Here is a 20,356-nt window from a genome sequence, read left to right as displayed (position 1 = left end):
TAAAATTAAAATAGCTGATACCTCATTTATTGTATTTATCTGGGTTCATTGTCAAGTAATATGATACAAGACTAAAATGCTATTTAATTAAACATAAATCATGTGCAACATAAATTAAAAATAAATATATATTGGTTAAATGAAGAATCAAATGATTTTAGGGCAGAAGCTGCTAGTATTATAGTATGAATTGTACATGGTGCCATCCGGCGCCCAGTGCTATATGGTTTCATGCACTGCTTTCAATGTGTGATGGTATGAGTTTAACATACTGCTGCACGGCATTTTTCAGAATGATTATTGCCAATGGCATGGGTGTCAGGATTTAAATGACCAAGGTGGCGGACTCTATCTCCTTTAACTGGAGACGATTCTGGCTTGGACTGGCCATCCGACACACCGGGCAAGTGGCCAGTGGCTGATAGCACTTATGCAATATATTGTTACGATTAGGTTTCTATACATTTTGTAAAACAATTGTAATAAAACTGTATTTTTAATGGAAAATATGCACAGTCTTTTGGTATTCAACTAGTACCTACAGGCTGATCTTAAACCAAAAACGCTCATCTTCTGTTTTTTCAAGTACATATAGCCCAAGGTTTGCAGTGTTAAATATCAAGAAAGGTATTGTAAATTATTGTTGCAGCAGATACTCAGAAGAGCTGAGGGAATGCTAAGGCTTACCATGTAATTTTGTAACCTGTATTTAGAAAATGAATAATGTGTTTTACTTACATAATATATTTTGTACATTTCCCAATGTATCTATACTCATTACTCTGATTCTAGGACTATAGAACATTGTGATACCCTCATACCCAGCAAGCAAGCAGAAAAGAGGGGCATCTAATTGTTATATTACATCCTACTTGTCACGCCCTGTTTACCCATTGTACAGTGCTGGGTAATATGATCGTGCTATATAAAATAATAAATAATAATAATGATAATAAGGGCAAAGATGGTTTGGGCATCTAAAAAAGTATTCATGGATTGTATAATATTCTAGTACCATATGTGACAGCAAGGAACACGAAGGGGAAGCATCCCATGCACTTAACATAACTCATTATACCATCATTTTCAGATCATAAATTAAATAAATCTGTCTTTTTCCAGCATTGATTTCTGTAGCGTGGCATATTCTTTCCCAGACTGACTATGCTGCTTTACCAGTGGCCAAGGGCCCTATTGGGAAGTTGACCCCCCCAATGCACCCCAACTTTTAGGTTGTCATGGGTAGATCAAAGATGCCCATTGCAGAACTCAAGAGTGCTGGATATGATGTCAAATCCTTGGGCTATGCAGGAAGAACAAATAATGGAGTTGATGGACCCTTTTGCCATCATAGAGGGCATCTAGGTTATTAGCAGGATTAGCTAATAATTTCCTATGTATAGTTTAAACATTTAAAAAAATGTATATTTTATTTGGAAAACAAAGATGTTGCACTCGTCAATAAATTGTAAAAAAAGGTAATAATGTCTAGGCTGGTTATACACTGAAAGAAAGTACCGTACATCTACGGGTCAGTGTCTTTATTTGAATCTTGACCCTGACAATGCCACTTGTTTAAATATCAGTATGTAAGATGTCTTTAATGTTTGGAGGCAGTATTTGCAATGTGCGTCAGAAACATTTCAGATCAGTTCATCTGCAAAATGCCCACAATATACCATTCTGCTTCAATCAGTGCTCATATTAAATTCCAGAGGTTACTTGCTGCAGACATTTTCCTGACCTTTTGACAAGTACACATTTTGACCACATGTAATAGTTGTAACCATGCCAGAGTTAAACATGTTAATTGTCGGACATGTATTTGTCTCTGTTAAAAAGAGAGATACTGTATCCAGGGCAAAAAATAAAATAAAATAATTTAACAAAAAAAATAAGTATTTTAATTAATACATCAATTATTCTTGCCTAAAGACATTTTCAGAAATTGGTCTACTAAAAAAATACAATAGTTGTTATTTTGAGCATTTTGTTTTTACAGTACATTTTGCAAAATGAATCTGAAAAAAAAAATAAAAAAAACATTATCTTATAATATTTTATTTGACAGTTCACATGAAATAATATGAGATACTAAAACTGTAGTAATTAACATGTTTATTTATTCATAGATGTAAGATTAGGCATAATATTACAAATGATGAAGATAAAAGTAAAGATATTTTAAACAGCAATATAATTTCATACGTAATTATTCTTTAGCATTAAAAATTATGAATGGCGGTGAAGATATGACGATTTTTTCATGCTTCCAATGATTCATAATATGTATTTGCAACAAATACAGATTTTGCATATTTTAAAACCACACTGATACTAGTCTCCATACCAATTTTGTGAACTTGGTAAAAAAAAAAAATGGATAAAATGGAAAATAGAAATGTAGTGAATTTGTATTCCTCTATATTTTATTATATAATAATTTATTAACCTTTTTTGTAGGCTTCCCATTTACTCAAATGTCAGGGTAACGCAATACTATTTCATTTTGAATTCTAAAAATAATAATTTTAAATGTTATTGTTACTAAAGTATACAATTCCCAATATTATTCTCATTATTATTAAAGAATTCTTTAATAACCAAGGAAAAAGTTTAAGTAATATTTGGCCTATAAAGTTATTTTTCTTATAATAATTATAACAGTGACACAAGTAAAACCTGGGAGTAGCCTTCTCTAAACTGAAGGAATTGTGTAAAAGAAACCTTATAAAATCTTTTATAATCTATTAACATTTTATGTGCCTTTAAGGCACATGGCTCCATGCTTGTTTGCAAGTGGTACCAGCTACCAGACTGTTAAAAATGGGTTTACATAATGTTGTGTTACGTAGTCCCACTGGTCGCTGCTTCCATGAAGTGGTTGGCTCTTTGTGGTCATACTCGGCTCCAAGAACTCGCATCTCAGTTCATCACCTGGTTGAAATATGGTCGTATTCCTCAGTATGTTATCAAGTATAACTTGGTATTTAAAATATATATATGCTGATATGGTCAAAATTAATCATTCAATATATATATATTATGACCAAAAGGACGTGGTCACCTGACCATCACATCTATATGAAATTGTTGGACCTTGGGCATTATTATGTAGTTGGTCTACCCTTTGTGGCTATAACACCCTCACCTTTTCCCGGGAAGGCTTTCCACAGGATCTTGGAGTGTTTCTGTGGGCATTTCTAAACATTCAGCTGAAAGAACATTTGTGAGGTCAGACACTGATGTTGGATGAAAAATCCTGGCTCCCAATCTGCGTTCTAATTCAACTTAAAGGTTTTCAATGGGTCTAAGGTCAGGGCTCTGTTCAGACCACTTAAGTTCCTCTTTACCAAACTTGTCAAACCATGTCTTTATCTGCCTAGATTTCTGCACAGGGGCACAGTCATGCTTAAACAAAAAGGGCCTTCCCCAAACTGTTCCCACAAAAGTGGATGCATACAATCATCTAAAATGTCAAACTTCTAAATAGTGTGTGTCATCACTCCAGAGAGCATGTTTCCACTGTTCTTGGAACTGTCTTCATGACTTAATTATAGTTACTCCTAGGCACTTCCCTTTCACAATAATAGCACTTCCAGTAGACCGGGGCAGATCTAGCGAGGCAGATCTAGCAGGGCAGAAATTTCATATACTCATTTGTGGCAAAGAAGGTATCATATGATACTGCAATGTTTGAAGTCACTGACCTCTTCAGTATAACGAACTCTACTGATTGTCTGTTGAGATGGCCGCCTTGATGTGCATTGATTTAACACACCTGTTAGCAATGTGTGTGACTGAAACACCTAAACACAATAATTAGATATGCGATAGATAGATAGATAGATAGATAGATAGATAGATAGATAGTAGATAGATACTGTAGATATACATATATAATTAAAACATGGATATTATGTTACATATTAGTGTTGGAGGTATTTATGGGGATTGGGTTGGGTTGAGCACAGGCTAGTACTCCTTTTAAATAAAATGAATACTAATTTTGTAAAATCTTCATGCATTCAATTATTTCCTTAAAGATTGTTTTAAAAATAGTACTTGTTCCTATTGTTGTTTATTTGTTAAATGCCATTCAAAAAGTCCAGATATAATATTGCCCATAAAGCATACTTTTTCCAACGTGGGCTAATTAAATCATACCGGGTTGACATCATTGCATTATACCTATCCTTGTCCAGAAAGGAAGGGTTTTTACGTGTGCAATTGTTTCGAAATGATTTGCCAGCCGTCTCTAATGTGTAAATTAAACAAAAAGCAGTCATTCATATGTGAAACGCTTAAACCAACGGCAACCACATGATAATCCGTGTCAGAATTAATGCACAGAATGCATTCTCGCATTGCTCAATGAAGCTGAAAAGACTATAAAATGCTATGAGGATGAACAGTTAGACTCATCATCAGGATCAGGAAGGATCGAAAAGTTACCATACTTAAGAGCGAGTATCGTTTTATCCATTGCCTGCACACTTTACCGTAAGTATATCCCTGAATTTATACAGAAATAATACCAATTGAGGATGTTAGACTAATTTCTGCTTGCACCTGTTGGATTTTTACGGATTTTTATGTGATTTCTGCAATTATTTTACTTTGGTAAAGCAATATTTTGTACTAAAATGACATTGTTACATTTTAAAAATGGGGTCAGGTTGAATTATAGAACAATATTTAATTACTTATCCGTAAAGTTTAACTATATGCAAAGTATATTCATACTTTTCCAAATTATGAGACATCTGCTAGGTTTTTTAACAATATTGCTTACATCTGTTAAAAATAACATTACAATTTTCCCTTTTTCTTTTCTTTTGAGTGCAATAGATGCATGGTAAATCCACAATTAATCATACCACATATTATATTTCTTTGCAAGGATATAGCCAGGGTGTTGCTATTAGTTCTTTCTGTAGGTATGAAAACTACTTTGGGGTGTTTATTTTAATCTAATGCTATAATGTCCCAGACTCACAATTTAATGGCATAAAACTATCCCATGTCTTTCTTGTTTAGTTAAAACCATTGTTTTATTTTAAAAAGTTGGATCCATAGAATATGTAGGAGTCTTCACCAAAATGTTCATGTTTTAGTGAATTGGTTTTAAATGGATGTATTATGGTGGTTGGATTCTCATTGAGTTTTCATTGATGAGATGGGTTGCTGGTGGATTAGCCACTGAATGCCCTTTGACCTAATATATTTAGCACATTCACTAAATTGAGTAATGATTTGCAGTTAAATGAAGTTGCTTCCAGATTCTTCAAATTAGCAAACAGAAGATACAAGGGTCAATATTAGCTCAATGGACCCTGAGCAGCTAACTCAAGTGGCAAAGAAGACGCCCAATGTGAAAAGTCTGCCCACTTTGGAATAACTACATCTTAGCTTGTTCGATACAAGCATTGGATAAACAGCTTTCTTCAGTTCACCGATGGAGTTATTCAGTAAATTTATTCCAGTATAGCTTTAATTTAGTGATTTCTACTCAATAATATCATATCATTGTTCAAGGTCAAGCATCATAGATAAATAATGCTTCATAATATATAAGCTTCTGTATATGCCAATGGAGTAACAGTTCCTCAAATAAAGATAGATAGATAGATAGATAGATAGATAGATGGATAGATAGATAGATGGATAGATAAATGGATAGATAGATAGATGGATAGACAGATAGATAGATAGAAAGATAGATAGATAGATAGATAGATAGATAGATAGATAGATAGATAGACAGACCCTTGGGTCTGGTATGCTGTGCTGCTTGTATTATGGTCACTATTTTAACATATGGGGTCATTCTTGGTATATTGAGCATTCTAGAACCCTTATATATCATCCCTAAGGTCATCTCTCTCTTATTTAATATGATACAAGCCTAGAATCAATATAAGGTCAATGGAAACAATATTGATTCAAATATAATTTGATACCAAAATATCAATAATATAATAATGTATTGGAAATTTCATTTGCTACAGAATAACAATGAGGAGTGTATACTGTATGGTCGGACTATTTTTTATGTTGCTGCAAGGAAGCTGGCAAAATCCCATCCATGAAACAGAAGACAAATCCAGGTATGTACAGTGGAACCAGGAAAGGAAGATGGTTCTTAAGTAGATCAAGTGGAATAAGTCTCTATAATTGAATACAAATGTTATATTTAAATAAGATATCAAGAAGATATGTAGAGCTTCTGTTGTACAGAGTAAGGAGAATGAATAAACCTTTTGGTCCAAGAGAACATGGAGTCGAATGGATATTGTTTAATGGACCAACAAAGATAAACATGTAGAGACATATAAGCTTTCCCAAGAAGAGAACTATAAGGTCCCATAAGCTTATGTGACTTCACATGTTTTTCTATATTGGCCCAATTAAAAGTATCAACTTCAATTAAAGACTTCATATTAGTTACTGTGGCATAGTTTTAAGTTATAATAGTTCAAATAATTGTAAAGAAGAGTTAATGATATTCATATTTCAGTTCAGCAAATGTAAAAAGCTATATGTCATTAAAATGCCATCAATTTGAAATTTCTGAGGACTTAAATAGAAAAAATGGCAAATAAATATAATTACGAGATGAGGTAAACCTAGTCTTAGACCTATGATGACAAAAAATAAAATCATTTCTGTCCACTGAATGAATTATGATATTTGAATTCAGAAATTACTTAGTCCATCATCACGTTTTAAAAGGAATCTAATCTAGAATCAAATCTATATCCCGATGACGCAGTCCACATTGTTTATTTCCTCTTAAAAAAAAGCACTTCTAGGTCTTCATGATGGATTTTGTAATTTGTCCAAAACACACATTTTATTGTATTAAAATCTTCTGTTTAAAGAAAAGACACCCTCTATATTTATTACAATAACTAAAAAATGCTTTCCTGAAACGCAACTTAATTGGTAATTGCTTATATTTACTTTAATATGTTTAAACTAATGTCTAGATGCCAAGATGATCCTTATGAATTGAACAATGGCATATTTCTCTAGCTCGCAAGGATGATTTATATGCCATATGTCTCATTATAATGTACCAGTATTATAGTCTCTATATCATACTATAACCGAATAGGAAATTTGTAGTTTTGAAAAGTAATTCAGTGAATAAAATTCCCCAAATCCTTCTAAGACACAAATTTGTTCTTTAAACATTTAAGGAATTATATTGTCCCAGATTGCAAAATCTAGTATGGAAAGAAGCGAGCATGCATGTTTAGCCTGTATTTTAATTTTATTGTTATTAGACCATGAGTCCTGTTCAGTAGTTGTAAATTGCACTAAATTCAAAAATCTTGAAAAATCTCAGCCTGAAAAGTAGGAAAAATATATAATCAACTTCATAATAGTTACTTATATCACAAATGAAAACATTGTATACACAGATCAGTCAAAGCCGCAAAGAATGAAGCTCTAGATGGTTCAGAACAGCTCAACGAAGTTAAGCGTCATTCACAAGGCACATTTACTAGTGATTACAGCAAGTACCTAGACTCGAGGCGCGCTCAAGACTTTGTCCAGTGGTTAATGAACTCAAAAAGAAGCGGGTAAGATTACGAGCATCAATAGATGAGTTTTCCTGTGTTTCAAATGGTGAAGCCCCAGTCTTTACCTCAGTCCCTTACCCTTCAGTTCAACTTGTCTTGTAATCCCCCCCTTAAATGTGTCATATACTAAATGTTACTAATTTGCTTAGCCTTTAACTCTTAAGTTATTTGTATGTTTGTTTTGTCCATCTGTCCTTACCGAGGGACCAACAATAACTGAAACAAGATATATCCCTTTACATATCTTGTGTGCCTAAGGACTAGCATTCATAGACAATGTATTATGGAGACTAGGCCCAGACCTCCAAGGTATAGAAGGGAGGTCACCTTCCCAAATGGTTCATTTAGCAGCTGCACACCAAGAGCCTGAAGGACAAGCAGGAGTTCAGCTGCCCCGAGATTAATAATTCTAGGCCGGTATGCACAGCTGTATTTAAGACATCCACATTTGTATGAAAATTGCTGTCCTAAGTGATTAAAGTGACACATATTAACATGGCACTGTTTGTCGTCCTGACATTAAGAAAAGCATTATACTACAGAAATAGTAGTATTTTTTAATAAGATAAAGCAAATATGAAAACTCAGTTTACATGCATTTTAAATCTGAAGTAGTAAAAGACTATCACAATTATGGTAAACACAAATGTGTAGATTATGGACTTTAACTAAGAAAATGTTTTTGTATATCCTTGTTCTTTGTTTTAATTGGTGTTACTTCTTTACAGAAATTTAACAAAGTTAAGGTTTTAAACTTCCCTCACTTCTTTAAACTGTATAATTGTATAATTTTGCTTCTTGATATAATGATGTAATTATGATACCACAGGTAACTTGGACCACATAATGACAAATCATCAAATTAATCTTGTGGAATATTCTTGAGCATAATACTGAATTGAACAATATAATTTATGGGTAGGAGTCTACCATCTTGTAAAAAAACATTAGCATACAAAAGTTGTTGCTGCAGGAAATTAATAAGGATTAATAATGTTGCCTACCAGTAATAACAAGTTTAATGATTCATTTTGTCTAAGATTACCAAAACCCCGAAAGGCATGTATCAGGCGGTGGTGTCAGCCTGATCAAACAGTATGTGGCTGACACCAGCAGCTTCATCATGAAAACAAACACACAGAACAGGGAATTATAAGATGCTTTCCAGTACTGGTTTCTTTACTAGATTACTAGATGCAAACCTGAAGAGATGGTATTATAAAAGGTTGGACTTGGTAGGATTGTGTCTTTGTTTTCCATAATAAAACGGAACCACTGCATGTATAAGCTACAGTTGCCTTATAAACCAAGGCTGGCTCCTTGATGTCCATCCTGATAAACAGCCAACAAGCGACAATAAGATCTGTTCTCCAAAACAGTTGGGGAAATAAAGTCATTGTGATCGCTGTGTACTCATTGGTGGTGCTGGATGCCAAAATGACTAATCAGCCAAGAAAATCTTGAAGTTGCACATTCCACTCAAGAGCCAAAAACTTATGTAATGATCTGAGAGGTGCTTCATTTGGAAACAATCTTTGTGTAGTTTTTGGATTCTAGCTACCAGAGCACGCTATATAAATGTCTTGACTGATTTGCTTATTGATGATATTGATGATTGAGAAATTGCTAAAATATATGTCAATGATATAAAACGAAAACACCCTCCCCCCTCCTTTAAACCCGATTTGCCACTTTTTCTTAATTGTAAATGTTTACTGAATAACAGAATCAATGTATTTAGAAACAAGTTATATGTGCAATAATATTTTTGTGATAATTTATTACATTACATTATATTTATTTATAAAGCGCCGGCCGATTCCGCAGCGCTGTTACATTCATTAGAACAATTTACAAACTGGTGCGAGCTTACAATCTAATTTATCCCCATTAAGTTATATCTCTCATGTTGTTAAATTACTGATTGTTGTTGATTCATTATTGCAGCCAATAAACAGTAGGGAGGATTAATTACGAATATATTTGTTTCTATACGCTTATTTTTTTTACTTTTATAGGGGGATTTCAAGACGCAATGTTGAGTTTGAAAGACATGCAGAAGGTACATATACCAATGATGTGACCCAATATTTGGAAGAAAAAGCAGCCAAAGAATTTATTGACTGGCTGATAAAAGGAAAACCAAAGAAATGGTAAGAATTACATACTGTATATATTTCTCAACTTGCTTTTGTTTCTTAATGTTGCCATATATGAATGTGCTAAACTAGCTTAAGTTATCTCACGTTATATTTTAACTATAAAGACAGTAAAGATATGCACTTATGAACTAGACATAATAAACACTATATTTTCTACAGCAGGAAACAAAGTAAAACTTCCTTACATTACATCTAAAGCCCTGATCCTCTATTTTTGGATTATGACCTCTTGTTTTAACAGTTCTCCTCTGAAATAAACTTTCCTCCTGTACTTTGTTTAATTTCTTTAAGAATTTAAATATTTTTGGTTTATCATCATTTTAGTGGCCCTCCTCTGAATTCTCTCCAATGTGTCAATATCCTCCTAGAGATGGGGTCTCCAGAACTGTACCCAATACTTTATGCGAAGTCTGGCCAGAGATCTGTTGGGCAGAACCACCACCGTCATCCTGCTACTAATACCTCTAGCTATACAAACCAGCAACCTGCTTGCTTTTCTTAAAGTCCTCAGAAATAATTTCTCCCAAGTCCCTTTCTTCTCTTGTCACAGAGAGAGCAATGCCCCCCAATGCTATTTGGGCTTTTACATCCCAAGTGCATTATTTGACATTTATCAACATTAAGCTGTATCTACTACACTCTGGACCATTCTTTTATTTGCTTAAATCAATGTCATTTGACTTGTTTCACCAGTAACTTCTACCCTGCAGACCTTTGTATGTTCTGCATCCAAAGAACAATCTAGGTCCTATAATAATAATACTTAAACGCCTCTAAAATGTATTTATTTAATTAAACAGGAGGTTTTCAAGACATGCAGAAGGAACTTTCACCAATGACATGACCAACTTCTTGGAAGAGAAAGCAGCCAAAGAATTTGTTGATTGGTTAATTAAAGGAAGACCAAAAAGGAAGTAAGAATATTCTTAATATATTTCCATTCTATGTGAATGTCATTTGAAACCCATATAAGTACCTCCTCATTTTTTTAAAACCTGGATTTGGATTGTGTCTACTCCATATAATCTATATAAAAACATGCAACTTGTTCTATAATCACAATAAATATAATATATTGTTTACTGCATACGTTATTGAAGATGAGCCTAGCCAAAGTTGAAATAACTTTCTTTAATGTAGCTTATAAAAAGAAAGAAAATGCATGATATATCTTGACTTAATGCCTTCAGCAACAGTGTGTTTTATATTTATTTTAGTTGATTGTTCATTATTTGTGCTTTGATGTTCTAAAAAAATAAATATATATATATATTTTGTTTACACTATAATTGTGTATATATATATATATATATATATATATATATATATATATATATATATATATATATATATATATATATATATATATATGCACAATTATAGTAAACAGACAGTCATACCCGATTTTGTATTTCGGAAGTTATCCAATGTCTCAAATGCAAAGTAAAAAAAAAATGAAATTGTGGGGTTCAAAAACACACGTGACATGCAAAAATCCTCTTTTGAAAGTTACTCTGAAATGAACAGCATTGAAGAAATGGGCAGAAGACACGCCGACGGCAGTTTTACAAATGATGTCAACAAAGTCCTAGATATTATTGCAGCACAAGAGTTCTTAGACTGGTTAATTAACACCAAGGTTACTGAAAGGTAAAGCTTTAGAAGGGGAATAATGAGTTTCTCACAACGAAAACGATTAATTCTACACACAATCATTATGAGTTGGTGAATAAATTGAACTTGATTTAATGTTGATTTTTTCATTTCAGATGAATGTTAGCACATATCCATCCCTAGCTACAGTTCTCATAATATTTTTAAAGACGAACCTACAAATAATTAACTAAACATACCTAATTTGATGTGATAGCTGTGATTTTTTCCTAAAAATTATGTATACATAATTTTATACATCATTGTAAAATGAATGGATCAGAGAAGGTTAATAACATTTATGTTGCAATATTACTAGTGAGAACATTTAAAAATAATAAATACGGATGGATATGTGTTGACAATTATTCCTTTGTGATTATAATTAAGACCTAAAATGGGGGGGGGGAGTCTCATCATTTGTTTTTAACGTACTTTTGTTATTTTTTTAGGGACCTACTGGAGGAACAATAAAGCAGGACAGACCTACCTCTGACAAAGAACTATTCGGCTGCCACTTGGAAATGTTAATTTTGTATTCTGTACATTCAAGCAGGTGTATCATAAAGCCATACGGTATAGCTCTGCATGCAAAGTAAATGGGATTTACACTAGTGTTTTCTTGTTGGGGGAAAAAGAAAAGTTTATTGTCGAATGCACATTTAGCAATGACCTATTATATTCTGGAACCAGCTTTTCCATCCATCCAGTGCTCCGAGGGCTCAAGTCCAAAAGTGCCAATTTGTTGCCCAGATAGTTGAAGCTAAAAAAAAATATATATATAAAAAAAAAAAAAAAAAAATGAAAAAGGTAATAAAAATATAACTTGTTTAAATTTAAGAGAAATAACTTATTTTTCTAGTTGAATTGTATATAGAATTTGCTCCAAATCAATGGTGTCAAAGTACAGAATGGGTTACCCTGTTTGAAACATTTATTATAAAGATGCAAAGCTTTCAGAATATTAACTAGTAGCCTTAAATAAAGTTTTTTTCAAGCTTCACTTGGTTGTTTATATTTTTTTCATGGAAACATACACTAAACATGTATTGTAAATCAGCTATGTACATTATTAACAAGTGGTCTCCTATTACATTACATTTATTTATATAGCACCCGCAGAATCCGTAGCGCTGTCACATCCGAATCAGTAAAAATTATTTCAAATCACACAAAGTAACAGACTGGTACAAAAGGAGAAGAGGGCTCTGCTCTTCTGAGCTTACAATCTAGTCTGTGGTTGAGGGCGAACTAAACAGCAGAAGAGGACTGCTTGAGAGGTTGTTGGTCGTTCAGATGGCCTGATTAGGATGCTGGGTGAGCGTTAGGAAGAAAGGTTGTACACTTCTCTACCACTTCAGCTGGGAGGCTGCTCAATTTATGTAAACTTACAATGTTACATCTGTTACACAAATTCCCTGACTAGACAACCAGCATCAAAGTATTTCAGGTAACCGTTGGTAGGAAATATAAGTAAAAAGTAAAAGATGCATATTTAATATAAAGGAATTACATAAAAGGAAGAGATGAAAGGTGGAAATATTGGTTATGAAAATAAAGGGACGTGGATAAGAGATGGGCAAAATACCAAAAAAATACAGCAAAAAGCAGCAGCTGCTTTCAGAGTAATGTGTGCGGGAACTGCTGGTTGCCAACCAGTGATGGCATCCTGCAAGCCAACGGTCAAGTGCATCACAACAATTGTGACATCTACATTGTCACTAGCTTCAGAGAAGCCCTGGGGAGAAAGCATCGGCCACAGCGGCGGACAGGGCCGGCCTTTGGGGTGTGCGACCTGTGCGACCGCACAGGGCGCCACACACCAGGGGGCGCCGCCGCCGCCACCGCGGGGTCCGCTGCCGCCCCCTCTGCACCTAAATGAAAACATTGTTGGTTTTTTTTGTTTTTTTTTTTAACTTTATTTAACATCCTCCATGGAGGATGTTAAATAAAGTTAAAAAAATCAACAAAAAAAACCAATAATGTTTTCATTTATGTCCCGGGCAGGGGTGCCGAGCGGTTGCTCGTGAAGTTCTCAGCAACCGCTCGACGCCCCTTACTCTCCGTGACTCTGTCGCGGTACCGGCATTCCGGCGCTCAACATGAAATGCCGGCAGGACTCCTCAAGGTAAGTTAGGATAAGGAGAAGTAGGGGGGGGGGGATAGTTTGAAGGAAGGGGCAGGGGGGTTAGTTTGAAGGGGCAGAGGTGGGGTAGTTTGAAGGGGCAGAGGGGGGGGTAGTTTGAAGGGGCAGGGGGGGTAGTTTGAAGGGGCAGAGGGGGGGTAGTTTGAAGGGGCAGAGGGGGGGTAGTGAGGGAAGGGCGCCAGAGGAGTAGTTCGCACAGGGCGCCGGAACACCTAAGGCCGGCTCTGGCGGCGGATGACTGACGGAGAAAGGAGCAGGTTCCAGTCTCAACGTTTTAATTGGCCTTTTTATCCAAATTAAATATTAAATCAGCTTTTAAAAACATATAGAATGTGTTACAAGCTTTATTCCTAAATGGTAATCTTAAATCAGAAAAACACCACATAAATAATATTATTTGAGTGTTTCATCCATGATAATGTGAAGAAATTCACTGCATAGAATTAAAAAAAAATAACATTTTATGAAATTGGAAACAGGCAGTGCTTGTTCTACCTTGATAAATATTGCTATTCTCCTGACACATCATTGTATGAGAGAAGCATTATTTTAACCACATGTTCCCCAACTCAACTGCATTCTTTCGATGGGAATGGAAAACCAATCCATGAGACAATTGTCACAACAGAGAATTGTGACAAAAATATTTAAATCAAAATTCATAAATAATTTCATATTTATTATCTAAATTTTACCTAAAATACAAATATTTAAATAATAAAATAGAAGGGTAAATAAAAAAAATTATAGAAGAAGGAAAGATTGTTGGAATCTTTGATGTACAAAAGCAGAATACTATAATTTTGTTGTTAAGATGTTCTGTAGTCTGCTTTCGATTTTTATTTTTTTGGTGCAATACATTCCAGATGCCAGTTCAAATACTTTCACGATGACAGCTGGAACTAATCCATTTCCATGTGTAATTTCCAGTCCCATCTAATACTAATAATCCGAAAGGGTCTACTCCCTATAGTAGAAGGGTCTCTATAGCAGAGCCCCAGAAAGGACACCTAAATGATCCACGCTATTAGGGCTGAACTGACTATGGTGGGGCAGCCCTGGCACTGGATATCCACAGTACTTTTTAACCTCTCATAGACTGCAACACCCAATCTGCCCCCGGAGAAGATCGGGTGAGTGTGGGGCAATGTCGGCCAGCGCCATATGAGCGGAAAATAAATCTAGTTTCATGTCTGACTTATTGTTGGGGTGCAACAATGGAAAAAACCTAGAAGCCAGATATTTTGACTAATATTACAGTACTTAGCCTGAAGTCCCAGTCTTAGACTAATTAAAATACTTATTGTTTTATAAAAGAAGATCTCTTCATAGAAGGGCCATGTACAAAATGTTGCACCGCCAAATGCCTCCCGAGAACCCCTACTTGCAAACATTTCATAAGGAAAATATAAAATGATTTGTACAGATCACAAAAAAGTATCAATTATAGATATTGAAATTCAGTCTCCAGCTTTTACACAATATCATACAAATAAAAGCAGGATTTAAATGCTGTGGGCACTTTTGCGTGAGTAGGCTTGTGTGCCAGTAGGCAGAAGAACCTGTTAGTACACTTTCACGACCAATTTTGAGGCTCTTAAAACACAAGGAAATCCTTTCCTCTTAAATGTAGTCATTCTGAGTGTGTTTACCTTATTAGAGTGTTACACTCTATTTTTTTTTTTTGCAGTAATGGATCACTACGTGCACAACATGGGCGTCCAGCGGAACAAACGCAAAGGTAAGAGTTAGCTGTGAGTGGAACGAAATGAATTTGAAGGGATACGGAAAGTGAACGTTACATCAGGTTGTGGGCAAATATGTCCAATTGTTTTTTTTTCAGATAATGTAAAACAGTATAGTCTTATAATTGTGTATTATGCTATACTACTAAACATTGCTGCAACCGAAGCTTTGTATGTTTGTCAAATACATATTATTGGACCTCGCCTCACATCGTTCACATATTGATTTATCTGCTAGAGTTGCAAAGTTACAATGTGGGTTCTATATTGTAACCAGAAATCTGTAATTACAAATAAATGTGCAACGGCTCTGCTCCGGAACCTGGTTTAAGATCACATTGGACACAGTTTAAGTTGACGCTGTATTTTTATTCTCCAAATGTCTGTTTCTCCTCTTTGTGGCGACATAACATGTGGACTGTATAGGGACTGTAAATATACAGCTTAACGTCAACCTGACACCCAACGGTGACGACCAATACAATTATCTCAGAAGAAATTGAAATCTAAAGTCCTTCCCCTCCACAGTTTCCTCTATTTTGCAAAAAATAATAAATTGCCGAAATGAAACGTCCTATTTGCCACCCAGCTAGTTGGCATTAACATTTGAAGGGCAAGTTTTTACATAATGTTCCCATCTGTTTGCATTCAACGATTTAGATGCTAAACTGTAGGCCCTAGGCACAAATGTTGCTGTGGAAAAGATGAAAAGATGAAAACGAATGCCAATGCACATGCCTCTTGGGTTAAATGCAGTCAGCTCTTTCCTAGATTTTAGGCAATTTTGATCAATTTTCCAATTTTGTCCCTGTTGTCACATGACAGTCCCTATATTTTGACACTGTCCCAGGTAGCTGCCTCACTGTCCCTCTTTTCTATGCAGTGGAGATTATGGGCCATGTAGCTAATGTAGCTGCTGGAGCAGAGAATTACATTCCAGCTCTCACATTGCCACCTTGTGATACTCTGTAGAGGTGGGCAGGTGGTCACAACTCTGGTCCTACCTTCCCACCTCTTGCCACATCTCCCAACACATGTCGTGATTTGGACATCTGAAATGTCTGGGGTAAGGAACTGTCAGGCTCAGCATTTAGTGCCCTAGGCGAGAACTGTCTCCGTCTCCATGAGGCACTTATCGCTGCCTTGTGTCAGTGCATCCCAGCCAGCCGAGAGCCGCAGGCAACCACTTAGGTTCCCTTTGTGGCAAAGCCAGCTCTGGTTACTGTTTTTATTACATACAACAGTTGACTATGGCACGCCGGGTGCCCGCGTCTCCAGGATGCATCAGATCTCAACAGTATTGCATAGGAATATTTCTGGCTACATTTATGGGATTAAGGGAACGCTGTGAAAAAGGGACTGCACAGAATCAGAACCTGCAATGCTGAAAAAAGCAGGTGGTTACATTCTTGCCAGATACTATGTTCCAGAAATAAATGTATGTTTGACCACATATTTTTATATCTATGTTTAAGTTTACAGGAATGTGTGTAATGCTAACCATGCCCTGCTAGTTTTCCCAAATTTGTTTTCAGACTCCCTTTTTTCTATCTTTCCCTGCACAATCCATCATGACCTGTAACGGTGGCAGTGTGTGTATGTGTGTGTATTTCTTATCAAACATCTAACATTCCTAGGTGGAGCTTCTGCAGCACTTATTTTGAAGTCTGCAAAGCATTCCTGCCTACGACTATGACATCTCCGTTATTAAAAATATAAAGTAGAAGTCCTTGTAGGGGCTAATCCCAAAAACTGATTGGAACACATTACTAAAGTAATGGGAAGAACCTGAATAGGAGCAGGAGGAACATGAACAGGATAGGTATATGGCATTTACACCCTATATCTAATATGAGACAGAGGACTGAAAATGGGCAGACTAAATGGGTTGAATGGTTCTTATCTGCCATCAAATTCAAGTTTCTATGTCGAGTCAGCCTAACTGTAAACCTTACCCTGCTCATTTTTGTTGTGGGACATTTACATCAGAGCAATCAGTAAAGGTCAAATTGTTCATGAATGTAAATGAGGGATAGGTCATAATATTTAGGATGATGATGTAGCACATGGTTGTTGTGATGGCATAGGGTTTGAAGAAGCTTTCTGTGGAATCTCCTTGCTTCCCTGGCCAGAGAATATTGTGAGATGGTTCAAATATTACAAATTGTTGTTTTCTGCAAGAGACTTGTTTCCATCGTAAGCTTCTCCATTGACTATCACTTCCATCCTTACAGTGGCCAGTTATGGCCAGTATTGATCTTTAAAGGTATGTTATTGGTCATATGGGGGGTAATGGTGATATATAGTATTCTCATCACAATTGCTATTTGGAAACCATTTCCTAAGCACATCCAGCTGTTTCATGTGGATCTCTCATTTGTCCAAAATCTAATATTTCACACAAATTATACAGTCTTCATTTCCATCATCAAAGTACAGCATTAACCCTGCAAAGCCTGAAGGTGGATTTCACATTCTATACATAAGTATTGTCTACTAGGGGGGCTATAAATGGTATGGACAAGATCTCCAGTATTTGACATGCAATATTGGGATGGCTAAGGATGATGGGAGGTATTGCCTACAACTGGAGTTGCAAAAAAATTGTCTTTTGCCATTTGCTAGCAGCAGTTACCAAATTAATAAAAACAACTCTAAATCTCCCCATCTTAAAAAGGGTGTGCCTTACAACTCACCTATAGCATTATATACATAACATTATGTCCTTAGTCTATTCATGTAATAACCTTGCAGAAAACTATCTGTTACACTGGATAAATGTCAGCCCCTATCCCTAACTGCTTTGCTCATTATTTCCTCCAAGGTAGATTAAGAATCATCAAACCCCTCCCCAGCTACAAAGTATTCACACAAACTTTCCTGTACAGTTCTAAACTTTTTTTTTTTTTACTGCCTGCACTTTTCCCAGTTAAGTATTATTATGAAAGATAAATCAATGTCCAAACTGCCAGGATAGTTCTCTACTGCTGGAGATAGCCAGAAAAAACACAGGACTATGTCCAACCTCACCCCTGCTGGATCTCCTCCTTACTAATGTTTAACCATTTGGACTGAAGCACTTTAACAGCCTGACCTGGATAATCACAAGACTGTCTTAAACTTATTTTGTCTTCTTCTTCCCTGTTCTTCTTTGCCTTGCCTCAGGAGACTTAACAGCACTAAGCATCCCACTCAAGATGAAGGTAAGTAATTTCACTTTGTCATCTCACTAGTTAATTAGCAGAGTTCATCCTGTATCAGTAGGGGATGCTGTCCTTGGAATTATTTGGAAATTAGCACATTTAAATAATATTTTTAGTTTTAAAGGGTTGGTGTACAGGATTATTCTTCAGATTTGGAGAGCATGTTCTCTGCTGTAATTGAGACATCTGGAAAAGTTTTTTTTGAATGTTCTTTTGCTTTTTCTTTTCTTATTTTTCATTATATGTATTTGTTTTGTAGACATGGGTGAAGTGGCTTATTGGTTTGCTGGTGCTTGCAATTGTCATTGTAGCCATTGCTGTCCCTGTAGCTCTGTTGACAAATAAAGGTAAGGCTAGCAGGTGACCAGTCTCCAGATGAATGTATATATTTTAGTTTAAACATGTGTCTATGTAGGCATTGGAATGAAAAACACACAGTATCTCTAAATGAAACACATATGTTAAAGTATAAAATGTATGCACATATTGTGTGTGCATGTATGAATGTATATTTATATATGTATGTGATCCAGCTTAATGTTCTGGATTCCCTATAGAAGGAGTCCAATTGTGCTCAGTAACTCAATAGTTAGGCAAAGGGACAAGCTGTTACCACCGCCTTAGCTCCTTTCGCTTAATGACATGGATCCAAGTATAGCATTTGAAGCTACTATTGTTAATATTGTTTGTTATCTATTTTGTTTCTGTTGTTTTATCTTTATGCGCTGGCGTAACTGGTGGATTTTATTGCACAGCCCTATATCCTATAATAAACGTATAGTACTGATACTGTACATTGTTGTGTCAAATTGCTCATCAGAATTCGGGTGCATCTAAAAAGGGTGCGCCATCCCTTTAATCACAGGTGTGTCAGAGAGAGATTAAATTATATAATGACATTTTTTTTAATATTTTTGTTAACTATTACCAAGTATTATTGAGCTTTACTTGTAGGATGAATAAGAAGCATTCTAGATCACCTTAAGCTTTCTCTTGTACTGATTCCCATCTGATTGCTGTAGTTTGACCAGAGTCCATCCTACACTATTTGTATAACTTTGTGAGTTTATTACTTTTTAAATTGCTTTATATATTCATTTTTTTTATCTCTAAGGGATGAATGGTTTGTGCTTCAAGATAAAATGGATTATTTGAATCATATTAAAAGGGAATTTTTGTGTCTAAATGTTTGGTATAAATAACTTTGGATACATTTTATTTGCTTATTTTTCTAAGAACGACACTGATCTGATTACCGAACATCTGTGTAGTATGTTACTGTAATTATATACAAATAACACTCAAAGTAATGCTTGGAACAAGATGTTCCAAACGTTGAGGGCCAGAGTAGAACCTGACCACTTTATGGAGATAGTTATTTTTAATCCAGCTGTGGTCACAATGTAATGACTGGTTTGAAAAATCACACTTGAATAACATTGCTTTGGGAATTTTTGCCATTGAAATATTTAATTTCCTTGTGTTTACCCTATTTAACTAGTATGTGTTCTTGACTAATAAAAAATGCAAGAGGTCCCTGGAACCTGGCTGCCACCAGCCTTGTTGGCTTCAGCTACATCCAAAGATGTGGTAGCTAATACCTCGTTCTGGCACTAAGAATATTGTTTTTGGAAAATTTAAAAATTTTTAATATTTATATAAAATATTTTTTTAAAAAATATTTATTCGTGACTTGCCATTTCAACAGTTGCATGACAACACAATTCCATCTACACACATCTTTTTTTTCTAACCTTTGATGGCAAGCAAGACTTATGACAAGGACAGGAATAAGTCTAAGCAATGATAATTTCTCTACACTCCATGATTCCCTCTTGTGGTCCATTACATTTAT

General features: G+C 35.3%; 2 protein-coding genes across 2 annotated transcripts in view; both read left to right on the top strand.

Annotated features, from left to right (window-relative positions):
- The first annotated feature begins 6,018 nt into the window (after positions 1-6,018).
- LOC149285907 (uncharacterized) lies at positions 6,019-11,881 on the top strand. The gene is made up of 6 exons (XM_089494695.1): positions 6,019-6,110; positions 7,431-7,592; positions 9,611-9,745; positions 10,555-10,668; positions 11,264-11,404; positions 11,860-11,881. Exons 1-6 carry the CDS (start codon positions 6,019-6,021, stop codon positions 11,879-11,881), a joined length of 666 nt encoding a protein of 221 aa, XP_089350821.1.
- A 3,364-nt stretch (positions 11,882-15,245) lies between these two features.
- Positions 15,246-20,356, top strand: part of LOC149285906 (dipeptidyl peptidase 4-like) — a 30,954-nt gene continuing 25,843 nt past the window's right edge. The window contains exons 1-3 of the mRNA XM_089494643.1: positions 15,246-15,294; positions 18,464-18,501; positions 18,761-18,848. Of these exons, the coding sequence (XP_089350769.1) occupies positions 15,246-15,294; positions 18,464-18,501; positions 18,761-18,848 (175 nt within the window). The remainder of the gene's footprint in view (positions 15,295-18,463; positions 18,502-18,760; positions 18,849-20,356) is intronic.

Source organism: Sceloporus occidentalis, unplaced genomic scaffold (assembly GCF_023333645.1).
Source record: "Sceloporus occidentalis isolate IW3139 unplaced genomic scaffold, rSceOcc1.0.p SCAF_74, whole genome shotgun sequence".
In the NCBI taxonomy this organism is placed as follows: Eukaryota; Metazoa; Chordata; class Lepidosauria; order Squamata; family Phrynosomatidae; genus Sceloporus; species Sceloporus occidentalis.
Note: the sequence above shows the minus strand (reverse complement) of the source record. Positions and strands in the feature narration are given on the sequence as shown.

What these genes read in the sequence shown, in the direction of transcription:
- LOC149285907 (XM_089494695.1), top strand. Translation starts at nt 6,019, where the DNA reads ATGAGGAGTGTATACTGTATGGTCGGACTATTTTTTATGTTGCTGCAA. An exon ending in GAAACAGAAGACAAATCCAG is followed by an intron (nt 6,111 to 7,430) that starts GTATGTACAGTG and finishes TTGTATACACAG; the next exon opens with ATCAGTCAAAGCCGCAAAGA. An exon ending in AACACCAAGGTTACTGAAAG is followed by an intron (nt 11,405 to 11,859) that starts GTAAAGCTTTAG and finishes TTATTTTTTTAG; the next exon opens with GGACCTACTGGAGGAACAAT.